The 13258-nt window shown below is 34.8% G+C and overlaps 1 protein-coding gene across 5 annotated transcripts in view; it reads left to right on the forward strand.

The window, feature by feature from the left end:
• The window catches only part of RXFP2 (relaxin family peptide receptor 2), an 85235-nt gene that overhangs the window by 5573 nt on the left and 66404 nt on the right, over positions 1–13258 (forward strand). For all 5 annotated transcript variants that reach the window (XM_056825135.1, XM_056825136.1, XM_007495284.3 and 2 more), the window contains exons 2-3: positions 7697–7843; positions 9683–9760. In XM_056825135.1, coding sequence (XP_056681113.1) covers positions 9739–9760 — 22 coding nt within the window. In that variant the 5' untranslated portion in view covers positions 7697–7843; positions 9683–9738. The remainder of the gene's footprint in view (positions 1–7696; positions 7844–9682; positions 9761–13258) is intronic.

The following is a 13258-nucleotide window of genomic DNA, read 5'->3' on the forward strand; positions in this document are numbered from 1 at the left end:
TTCATGTGGTTTCCTATCCTCCTTTTCTGTTTACTTCCTAACTTCAAATCCCATCTTCTCTACCTTCTTGGTTGCAAATGGAATCATAGTTATTGTTCCCTGTCCTCTTAGCTGGCCCCCTCAAGTCTATCTGCACTTCCTTCCACTCTCTCTGATGTCCATTGCTTTCTCTCTGACAAAAATGGCCCTCCAACTTTAATATTTTGCCATTTTAATTTCCAACACAAAATATTATTTCATTAAATATTTCCCAATCATGTGCAAAATAATTTTTAGCAGTCATTTTTTTTAAATCTGGGTTCCAAATTCTCTCCTTCCTTCCCATTCCTCTCCTTATCCTTGATAAGGCAAGTACTTTAATTGAATTATAATGTGTCAATGTCAAAAATATTTCATATTAACTGTATTACAAAAGAAAACAAAATATAATAATAGTAAAGTAGGAAAAAGTATGCTTCAATCTGCATTCAGAGTTCAACAGTTCTCTCTCTGGAGGTAGATAGAGCATCTTCATATGGATCATATATAATTGTCTGGGATCATTGTCTTGATCAGTGCAGTTAAGTCTTTCACAAGTGATCATCCTTACAATATTGCTATTACTAGTTATAATATCCTCTTGCTTCTGCTCACTTCCCTTTCCATCAGTTAACATAAATCTTCACAAGTTTTTTTCTAAAACCACTCTTCTCATCATTTCTTATAGCACAATAGTATTCTATAACAATCATATGTCATAGTTTGTTTAGTTATTACCAATTGATAGGCATCCCCTCAGTGTCTAATTCTTTGCCACAATAAAAAGAACTGCTATAAATATTTTTATATAAATAGGTCCTTTTCCCTTTTCTTTGATTTCTTTGGAAATTAGACCTAGTAGTGGTGTTGATGAGTCAAAGGACATGCACGGTTTTATAGCCCTTTGCATGTAGATCCAAATTAATCTCCAGAATGGTTGCACTAGTTAACAACTCCATCAACAATGAATTAATGTCTTAATTTTTCCCCAACCCTTTGAGCCTTGGCCATTTTATTTTTGTGTATGTTAGCCAATCTGATATATATGGGATGGTAGCTCAGAGCTGATTTAATTTGTATTCCTCTAATCAGTATTGATTTCGAGTATTTTTCTCAGGTGCTTCTTGATAGCTTTGATTTCTTCTTCCAAAAACTGCTTATTCATATCCTTTGACCATTTCTCAATTGCAGTATGACTTATTTTTATAAATTTGCCTCAGTTCCCTATATATTTGAGGAATCAAACCTTTAGTAGAAAAAGTTGCTGTGAAAAAATTTCCCACCTTCCTGTTTTTCTTCTCATTTTAGCTGCATTGTTTTTATTTGTGCAAAAGCTTTGCAATTTCATGTGATCAAAATTATTTAATTTACTTCCTTTAATTCTCTCTATATGTTATTTGGTCATATGTTCTTTCTTTATCCAAAGATCAAGGGGTACATTTTTCCATGCTCTCCTAATTTACTTATATCATTTTTATGTCTATTACCTTATTTTTGTATACTGTATGAGATAATAGTCTATGCCTAGTTTCTGCCCAACTGCTTTCCAGTTTTCCCAACAATTTTTTGTCAAATTGTGAAGTTTTACTCCAAAAGTTTAGATCTTTTGTGTATTGTGTGCCTAATCTATTCCACTCTATTTCTTAGTCAGTACCATATTTCAAAATTCAATTATCTTTGTAATATATTTTGAAATTCAAAGGTCACCATCCTTAACATTTTTTTTTAATTCATTCCCTTGGCATTCTTGACCTTCCATTCTTTTTGTTATTATTTTTCTAGCTCTATAAAATAATTCTCTGGTATTTTTATTGGTGTGGCTCTGAATAAGTTAATTTAGGTAGAATTATATCTGTTATTATATTGGCTTGGCCTACCCAGGAGCAATGAATATTTTGGCAATTATTTAGATCTTTTTTTTTCCTTTGTAAGAAAATGTTATAGTCCCATGAGTTTATCTTGGCAAGTAGTCCTCCAAATATTTTATGTTGTCTGCAGTTATTTTAAGTGTGATTTCTCTTCCTATTTCTTGCTTCTGAGTTTTGTTGATAGTAAATAGAAAAACTAATGTTTTGTGTGGGTTTATTTTATATCTTACAACTTTGCTGAAGTTACTGTTTCAAATAGTGTTTTAACTGGTTCTCTAAGGTTTTCTAAGCATACTATCATGTCATCTGCAAAGAGTAATAATTTAGTTTCCTTATTCTAATTCCTTCAATTACTTTTCCTCCTCTTATTGCTATGGCAAGCATTTCTAGTATAATCTTGAATAGGGGTGATAAGGAGCATCCTTCCTTCATCCCTGATCTTATTGGGATGGATTCTAGCTTATCGCTATTATAGATAATGTTTGTTCTTGGATCCTTTGTTGTTGGTACATTTACCCTTCTGATTTTTATACTAGTAATTTGGGGCTCATCCTTTTTTCATCAAATTAATCAATGGGTTGTCTACTTTATTGATGTTTTCATAAAACCAGTTCCTAATGAATGTTTCAGTTCAATTTTTTTTAATTTTCAGTTTTATTCATCTCTCCTTTAATTTTTAAAATTTCCATTTTTTATTTAATTTGAGATTCTTTATTTGTTCTTTTTCTAGTTTTTTTTTGGTTGCATGTCCAATTAATTTATCTGTTCTTTCTCTTTTATTGATTTTATTGATTTACATATTAAGAGATATGAATCCCCCCTAAGTATTGTTTTAGCTTTATCCCACATGTTTTAGAAAATTGTTTTGTTGTGCTCTTTAAAGAAAAAATTAATTGTTTCTATGATTTGTTCTTTGACCCACTTATTCTTTAGGATTTGATTATTTAGTTTTCAATTAACTTTTCATTTAAGCTTCCACAGCAATTTATTAAATGCAATTTTTGTTGCATTGTGGTCTGAAAAGGATGCATTTAATATTTCTGCTTTTCTACATTTGATTGTAAGGTTTCATGTCCTCATACATGGTCAATTTTTGTAAAGGTGCCATAGACAGCTGAGAAAAACATTTACTTATTTCTATTCCCATGAAGTTTTCTGCAGAGGTCTATCATAACTAACTTTTCTCAATTTTTATTCATATCTTTGACTTCTTTCTAAATTATATTTTGGTTAGGTTTATCCAACTCTGAGAATGGAAGGTTGAGGTCCTGCTCTATCCTCTTCTTTTAAGTACACATATGTTTCAAGTGTGTTTCTTATAAATGACATATTGTTGTACTTTGGATTCTAATCTACACTATCTGCTTCTATTTTATAGGTACATTCTTCTTATTCAAATTATTTATGATAATAAACTTAACTGTGCATTTCCCTCCATCCTTTTTTCTTCTATTTATCCTTCTCTCTCTCCTTTTATCTTGTCCCTCCTCCTCCTCTAAAGTCTGCTTTTGACCAGTGCCTACTTTTATCTGTCTTCCCTTTCATTACCTTCCATATTCTCTTATCTCCTTCTCTCCTACTTCCCTATTGAGAAAGATAGATTTCTATTATCAATTGATTCTCTCTCTCTCTCTCTCTCTCTCTCTCTCTCTCTCTCTCTCTCTCTCTCTCTCTCTTTCTGTTTCTCTCTCTCCTTCTCTCTCTCTCTCAAACACACACACACACACACACACACACACAAATACAGACACATATTCATTTGTAGTAAATTCACTTATCTCATTTTTCATACTAGTAATTTGTACCTCTTTTTCAACTTGGTCAGTTCTGCTTTTTAAGAATTTATTTTCATCCATGAACTCTTTTGCCTTTCTCCATTTGGTCAATTCTGTTTTTAGGATGTTATTTTCTTCAGTTATTTTTTTGTCTTTTCCACCCAGCTGTTAATTGTCTTTGATTTTTTTTCTGTACTTTGCCGTTTTTTGACTCCTACTCCAGAAGTCCTTCTCACATACTTTTCATTTTAACCTTCTCTCTACTCTGACTGGCCTTTTATATTGACAATATCTATTCTTGTTCTCTGTTTGCTACTTTACCTACTTCTCACTATTTCTTCATCTAAAATCATCTTCCTGCTATCTGACATTATTTCCTCTTCCTGCTTCTCAGATTTTCCACCTTCAGGTTCTGCTTTGCTTCTGGCTCTACTTTTACCCCCTTATTTCCACCATGACTGTTGTTTATGTATGCTAAGTTTACTGGTAACACATATTCTTATTATGCTTTTTCAACAAACTGAACCAAGACAATATTATATAGTTTTCAAGCCTTCCAAATTGCAGTTCCTGAGGACTAATGATAAAGCATGCTCCCCATCTTTTGACAGAGAAGTGATAGATTAAAAATGTAGAATGAGATATGACCTACATGTTTGGACATGGCCAATGTGAGTATTTGTTTTGCTTGACTGTACACATTGGATACAAAAATTTTGTTGTCCTTCCTTTCTCATTCCATGAGACTGATAGGAGGTGAAAATAAAAGCTTGTTAATTAAAAAGCAAATTTAGGTCATTTCTTCTGTATATTGAGGTAAGGAAGGGAGGGGCAATATCATTTAGTTGAATAAGTACCCACAGTGGTGGAGTACTGCAGTAAGCAAGATCCTTTTATAGACTTGTAAAATTTTAGAATTGAAAAGGACTTCAGAGATTCTCTCCAGAATTTCAAAAACTGTAATGGGTTAGAAGGGACAACACTATAAGTATAGGGGACCCTTTTTTGTCCTCTCAAATCATACTATATAAAAAGACTTAGATAATCCATGCAGAAAATAAATCACCTCTTGCTTACCAAGGAATACATTCTGTACCTATTCTTAAAACTACATCTCTAAATTTTCAGCTGTTGTATTCCTGATACTTTAAAGCAGATGTTAATTGGAAACATGATGTGTAGTGGGACAGAAGCCTAGTAACTTTCAGTTTGTCTTCAGTCAGATATTTGGAAAATTACTTTGAGCAAATATGTACAGAATAATGCAGTAGAACGGTTATATGAAAGAAACCCAAATGTCACCGAGAGACTTGTGAATGTAAAAATCTCCCCTGGGCGATGTGTTTGACAATAATCAGAAATGGATTATAGCAGAAGCTATCAGTATCACTGTTCTTTTATTTCTCATAGACTTCCCACTTTTATCAGTCATGAACTTTCAATAAAAACTGCTTCCCTTGACTTCCACAGATGGTGTGCTGAGCAGACAGTAAAATGTACTTTCCACAAAGGGATATTAAGTCTCACTCAGGACCTGGACCAGAAAGGATGCTTGATAAAAGCCATTTGATAATAAGAGAGTAGAAAAATACAATAGCTAAACAAGGATAAAGAAACCCCAAATGGGTTTCCTCACTGGAATGATAATGCCAACATTAGAAAAGTAAGTTATACAGAGTCGCTTCCTAGGAATCCATTTTCAACCTGAAAGTGCCTGATAGCATGAAATAAATAGGTCAAATAAGTAATTTACCTATATAGCCCCCAGTAGATTATATTCATTAAAAGGAATAGAAGCAAAACATTCTTGTTTCATAATATTCTAGTCACACAATCTCAGATTCATTCTCTCAAAATCGTGATTATGTAGGTAAAACAAATGCTTCGCAAACCTTAAAATACCATATAAATGCTAATCATTGTTATTTTTGTTATTAACTGTTTTGCCACTTATGATATTTCATTTAGACAGCTCAATAGATACAGAGCACAGATCTTAGAGTCAAGAAGATATGAGTTCAAATCCAGTCTCAGATACTTAATAACAGTATAGCCCTGGGCAAGTCATTTAAACACTTTTTGTCTCAGTTTCCTCAAATGGAAAATAGACATTATAATAGTACTCACCCCCTAGGGTTGTTGTGAAGAACAAATGAGATAATAGTGTAAAACACTTAACACAATGCATGTAGTAGTAGATACTTAATGAATTGTTATTTCCTTCCTTTCTCCTTTATCTGCACTATCTAATTATTCCAGTAGAAAAATAATTATTTTGGTGGCTTATTTTTACTGTTCTCCCAGTCGTTTATTTAAGTAATAGTAACAATAGCTAGCATTTATATAGTTTTTTAAAGTTTGAATAGCAATTTCTATGTATTAGCTAATTGGATCTAGTACCAGGTCAGGACCAGATCATATCCTCATCTTGAGCAAATCCCATAGAATATAAACCCTTTCCATATCATTTGTATTTATCTTTCTATTTACTTCCTATTTCTTTTTTTTGTAAACATTCTGCATGCACTCTTTTAAATTAAAATTAGGGACAACCATATTGAAAATTGGAGGCAATTTTCCTCCCTTTGACTGGGAAAATTTAACCACTACTGTCCCAAGTGTAAGGAAAAAAAAACACTCTCCCCTGTATGTCTGGTTGTCTGGAGATACAGTGCATATTAAGCCTCACTCTCAGCTTCAATGGTAGTAAATAATTTTTAGCTATTTGAAATAAAAAACTCAATTGTCTAAAAAAGTCAATTATCTAGAAAAGTGTATTAAAATAGCTACAATTCCTGTGATCAGATCCTTCAGACTTTGTTACCTCACTAGGACAGAACCTAAACTGTGTAGCTGAACTTTTCATTGTGATTCAGTCATTTCAATCCTATCTAATTGAATGGTGACTTTTCATGTCCCCATCTGGGGTTCTCTTGGCAAAGATGCTGGTATGGTTTGCCATTTCTTTCTCCAGTTCATTTTATAAATGAGGAAACAGAGGTAAAAAGGGTTAAATGACCTGCCCAGGGATGCAGCTAGTATCTGAGGCCACATTTTGAACTCGGGTCTTCTTGACTGTAACCCCAGGATTCTATCCACTGCACCACATAGCTGCCTGTCGCTGAACTACATGCCTTCAAATATAAGAAAGGAGAGACAGGTTCTTCCCACCACATACTTTCACAAAGAACTTCCCTTTTATAACATAAGAAGGACTCATCTATTTAAGCCACCCAAAGAATGATTTGAATGAGAAGATGATTGTGGACCATAACATCAAGCATATTTGGCAAAGCATTTTACTTTCATTATCCTGTTTGAGCCCTGGAAAAACCTTGTGTACTAAGTTCTGTTATGATAATCCCCCTTTTTAGAGGTGAGTAAACTGAGGCTGGCCCAGATTCATACAGACAACTTATAGATGGAAAGTCTGTTACTCTCTTCTTTTTGAAACTACCTTGATTTTTTAATTGAACTACTTCTTAAATGGTAACTTCCATAAGTTTATAATCCACTGGGTAAAATGATATTTTCTTTTATTTACCCTGAAACTGTTTCTCTCAAACTTGAAATTTTCCTACCAAGTCTTAGAACTCCGGGATTGGGTAAACAAATCCTCGGTCCCCCTATCCATATCCTTCATAATTTTACAATCAGAGAGGAGGCCTGGTTTTTGTCTTTTCACAAAGGCATCCATCCATTTGATGCTTTTAATGATAGTTCTTGGGACCTTTTCTAGCTCATTGACTTCAGAGCTTCATGTCTTTCTTGAGGTTCTGAGACCCAGACCTCCTTCAACATTCCTGGTTAGAGAAATAGATCATGATTGCCCTTTCGACTGTGGCTTTGTGATGTGGTTTTACTCTAAATTTAGTGCTGATGGATTAAAACAATCATTAGAATCAAGTCTAATGAGTGAAGACACATTCTAGAACCCAGACGCCCTATTTTCCCAAGCTTACATGTCGGAATTCCATAGTTTATTCTGGTGGTTTGTCTTTTTTTTTCCTTGGTTTTTTTTTTCTATATCTACAGATTTCATACTAACCCAAGACAGCTCAGTTAGTCCTTCATGCCAAAAGGGATTTTTTCCTTGTGGAAACCTTACAAAATGCTTGCCTCGGGCTTTTCATTGTGATGGTGTGAATGACTGTGGAAATGGAGCTGATGAAGAAAACTGTGGTGAGTATCTCTTTCTTACATGCTTCATCTGACAGGCTTCTGAAAAGCCAAGAGTGACTTGAACCCTATATTAAATCAGCAAGAAGGAGAGTATTGGATATCATGCATGGAATCCCTTCGTAAAAGAAGAACTCTATTTTTAAAGTTACTCTTTAATTTATTGCTTATGGGAAACTGTCCTTAGCTATATATATATACATATATATATATGTATATATATATATTCAGTTCACATGGCATAGGGGTATAATTATGGATACTTTTTATGCTTTTTTATTTTAAAATGTGCATGAATTGTAATTAGAAGCTATGTTCAAGGACTTACATATAGGTTATTATCCTAATGCTGATGAGCGCACCTCTACAAACATTATCTTTCCTTATTAGAAAGTAAGCATTCATGGGGCCACTAGATGACTACACTTCCTAGCTGTGAGAACATAGGCAAGTCATTTAACTCTAATTGCTTAGCCCTTACTGCTCTTCTGCCTTGGAACCAATAATTACTAACGATTCTAAAATAGAAAGTAAGTTGTTTTTTAAAGTAAGCATTCAAGGGATGTTTTCTTTTTCTTTTTAAATTCGTATCACAACACTTAAAGTATTTGACATATAGCAAGCATTAAATAATTTTTTAAAAATCCTTATCTTCAGTCTTAGAATCAATATTAAGTATTAGTTCCAAGGAAGAAGAACAGTAAGGGCTAGGCAACTGGGGATAGGTGACTTGCTCAGGGTCACACTAATAATTGCATTTTAAATTATCTAAGTCATTTATCCATTCAAATGCTAGCTGTTCATTCATTCTAATCATAGTGTCTAGACATAGTAGACCTGCATTTTTGCCACCAATTAGTTCAGAAAACTAATTAATATTAGACCAGCTTTGTTGTTTAGTTTATAAAATATATCAACTTTACAAATTCTTATTGGCCATTCTCATATATATTACTGGGGGAAATATAGTGATAAAACTGAGTTACAGGAATATAGATATAGTTTGGGTGCTATTAGCTGTATTTTCATCTTCATGTAAAAGTTCTTGCTTTCCTAAGCTTTCACTTGACAGGGAGTTGGGGAGGAGGCAAGGAAGGCAGTTCTCAGTTTAGGATTGAACACTAAAATATTTGTTGTCAAAAATTAGTAATTAAGTGGTAGGTTCTAAATGGCTACCTGTGATTCCTATGATTGCTATCAATGATATTTATTGACAGATTTTTATATATTACACGACTTTGAGAGTATATTTGTAACCATAAAAGCATTCCTTCTATATATTCTATGATACAAATCATAACCCTGCTGTGCCCTAGTAAACAAGTCTTCATGAGTTTCTTTGGCTAAAAAGAATTGTAATCTACCCAATAGTCTTTGGCTTCAGGGGTTGGACCTTTTAGAATATAGCTGGGTGGACCTTTGGACAATACATATTTTTACTGTCCGTTACCAGACCTACTAGACTCTAGTGGATGGTGGAAACAATTAGTATTCACATATCACTTATTATAAGCCTAGCACTGAGCTAAACATTTACTACATTTATCTCATTTGATCCTCGTGACAACCACGTGGGGAAGGTGCTGCTATAAAACTCCCTTTGCAGGTGAAGAAACTGAGGCAAACAAAGGTTAAGTGACTTGTAGAAGGACATATCTGCATAGTAACAATTAGCACAGTTAATACGTTCCTAGTTCCTCTTTTACCTGATTGTACATTTTAATTATAAGAATTTTATTTTTAAAAATCTTTTAATTAATTTCATTACCAATTTCAAACTTGTTACTATTTCTATTTCAAAACTGGATATCAATTCTACAAGGGTTCATTACTCTTTTATAGGAGACAATAGCGGATGGGCCAGTATCTTTGACACAATTCATGGAAATCCTAACAATATGGATTTATCACAGGAATGCTGTAAGTGGAATTGGTTAAAAAGTTCTGAGTTATCATATTATAACTAAGATGATGATTTATGTTTTTTGTGTGCATGTGTGAATGTGGGTAGAAATATATCTGGGGACTGGGATTTTACAGCTTAGTCACTTAGTTCCACATATAGGGGTGGGAAGGAGCTCAGGTTTCCATAAATCTATGCAATTATTCCTTCTCATAAGGCAGGCAAAAGATAGGAGGAAGAAATTGAATGTGTCATCCCACTGAGATCATTTTAGTGTATTAACAGGCTACCAGGAAGGAAAAGTAGGGAATCAGCTAAGCTCTTCATGGAACACAGATATTATTACTTGTAAAAACATACCTAGAACTTTTAGCATGGGTATGTATTTTGTTTTTACAAAAAGATAATTACTGAGAAAAATTGCAGCTACTGGAGCCCAGTAGATTCCCAAACCAAAAGCATACTCACCTTTCTACAGCGTTACTCTTTGGATTCCAGGAAGAATGGACTCAAAATTAAAGTGGTTCCCAATAAATATTCCCCATCCCACCTTGCTCCTGTGTGGCATAGCTGATGGAGAAACATACTCCCTCCCAGATGCCTGGTCGGTTCATTCCTGGGCTAGATGCAACAGGATGATCCTCAAAGATGGCTTTTACAGAACTGAGCCCCTCCTGCTATCAGTTCCACTGTAAAAAAAGTTTAGGCAAATAAAAGGATTTTTTTCTGGTTTATAAATATATTATCATTCAAGACATTTCCATGTTATCCATTTTTATAAGTGAATAATCTTATAAAACCCAACCCCCAAATCATATGCCCAGATAAACAAGTGATAAATCATATGGTTTCATCTGCATTTATACTCCAAAAGTTCTTTCTCTGGAGGTAGCAAGTAACAGTTTAAATGGTTACCTGAGCTAGGTGAGTCTGGACCTCAGCAATAGATCAGGACTAAATGTCAACATTCCCCAGATGAAGGACACTTTTATCCAAGACTGCTCAAAGCTACTCAGTGAGTCCTGTCCCTGGAGCTGACACCTTTAAGATTTGAAGGCTATGAGCAGTTCTTCTCATCTACAAAGGTGCTTTCAAGAGCAGAAGGAAAGGCTTGTTTTCCTTCCCTCTCTCCTATCCTTCTTCTGTTATATCAGGGTCCCCAGAGGCAGCCTGTAGATGAGCTGGTGATGGTCCTTGGCATCAAAACCCTTAGCCTCAAGTCACCCAGCTGTCCTCTATGTCTAGGTCAGAGCCCCCTTCAGGAACATAGGTTTTATATGTATGTATATAGAATTATATGAAAAAGAACCATTTAGAAATTAATTATATATGTATATATACATACAGATAGGTACACACATACACATTGCCTCAATTTCATATAGATATGGATTTCCAAATGGAACTTTCTAGGGTCCCCTCCCTCTGAGTCTCTCATTATCTTTAGTAACAGTAAGCTGTTTCAGAAACTTGGCCAGGAATGAAAGATCAGGAACATTCCATCCACAGTCAGCCACAGAAGCAATAGTCAAGCCTAGAACTTGATTTATGGAACACTTCACAGTTTTTCTGCCCTGGAGACATACACACAGGCTTGTTTCAGGAGCTGTGCTCTGGGAACCACAAAGTACAAGAAAAATGTGTCATGAATAATAATAGCTAGCATTTATATATGCTTTAAGAATTACAAAACACTTTATACATGGTATCTCATTTATTAGTGTTATAATCTTTGTTTCAAAGTGTCTATACCTTCCAGAAAATGAACTCCTTGATGGCAAGAACTTTATTTCTTTTTTAGTTTTAATAAATAGGGTTGGGTTTTATTAATAATTTTTTTTGTCTCTGTATCCCCAGTGCTTACCACAAAGGGATAGGGACTAGACTTGTGACTGAAAGCAGTGGTTTTCAAACGTTTTTCATCTCAGGACCCTTTTACAATCTTTAAATTACTGAAGACCCTCCCAGAGCTTTTGTTGATTGAAATATATACATACATATTTATAGGTGAAAATTTGATATTAATCTTTAGTATTTTCAAAGTTAAAATGTCTTTATTATTATGAAAATAGTTTAGACTTCATGGATCTCCTGAAAGGATCTTGAGAATCCCCAAGGATGTTCAGTTTGAACACTGAAATCTGATTTAAATTTTGAATTCATTTAATTTGTTGAATTCAATCTGAAATCAAATTTGAAATCTGAGATCAAATCACTTTGAAAATTGATACTATGAGAAAACAGATCCTACCAACACAGGTTGAAACCTCTGTATAGGCTTAGAGTCTAGAGCAATGAGAAGCAAGTAATTCACCCAATCACACAGTGCAATGTCAGAAGTAGAACTTGAACCCACAACTTCCTGGTATCAAAGCCTAGCATCCATGTTACCTCTCCTGCCTGATATACTAGGTGCTTAATAAATCATACTGATACACACAGGGCAGTAGTTTAGCTTGACTCATCTGTTTCCACTCATTTTCTACTAATAGTGAAGGTAAACTAATATGATAGCATCTGAACATTTACTGTTGCTGGTGACTAGAGATTAAAATATTTTTTTCTGGACAAGCTGGAGTAAGCTAGAAGCACTACTTGCATCATCTACTTACATAATGGAATAAAATGAAGTTACAGAATCAGGGATCCTCCTCCATTGACAGTCGTGGGTTTTCATTCCATTGACATTGTAGGTGTGTAAGCTGTTAACATTGTAGGTGTGTAAGCTGTTGTTCCTTGAGTTTTCCTTCCAGGGGATCCAGACCCAAGGGATTGGTGGTTTTTTTTTTTTTTGGATGATCTGGATAAAAAAAGATTTCTCATTAAATAAACTATTGCTCTCTCTCTCTCCCTCTGTCCGTCTCCCCCCTTCCTCCCTCTCTGTCTCTCCCTCTCTTTCTCTCTGCCTCTCTCCCTCTCTCCCTCTGTCTTTCTCTCTGTGTCTCTCTGTCTGTCTCTCTGTGTCTCTCTGTCTCTGTCTCTGTCTCTGTCTCTCTCTGTCTCTCTCTCTTTGTCTCTCTCTCTCTGTGTCTCTCTCTCTTTGTCTCTCTCTCTCTCCAGTATAGATAAGCCAAAAGTGCAGTGTGCCCTGGTCAAGTAATAACCGGAATCAGATCTAATAGCAGGGTCTGTTGATTCAAAAATCACCCAAAAAGTATTGGTCTAAGACTTTTCATCTCATTACAAGCAGGCAGGAGGTAGAAAAGGGAGGCTAGAAGCCTCACAGATTTTCCCTATGAATCATGGAATATTGGTTTTGTAAAGTGAGCCCAGTATCACCAAGGGCATAGGTTTTGCCTTGAAACTCTATTGTGCTAGCCCTAAAATCAATGCTACAAGATTACTCTGATACTGTCACACCCAGGGCAGCACTGAAACACGGAAGACCAGGCAAGAATCAATACTTGGCTTCAGCTGAGCAGGAAGAAGATGACAAACCCCACAAGTTTATTCAGGAAAAGTCATGCCCACAGAGGTTAGCTAAGTTGGGGGGGTTGGGGAGAAATAGGCACCTC

The sequence above is a fragment of the Monodelphis domestica genome, chromosome 4 (genome assembly GCF_027887165.1).
Source record: "Monodelphis domestica isolate mMonDom1 chromosome 4, mMonDom1.pri, whole genome shotgun sequence".
Taxonomy (NCBI): domain Eukaryota; kingdom Metazoa; phylum Chordata; class Mammalia; order Didelphimorphia; family Didelphidae; genus Monodelphis; species Monodelphis domestica.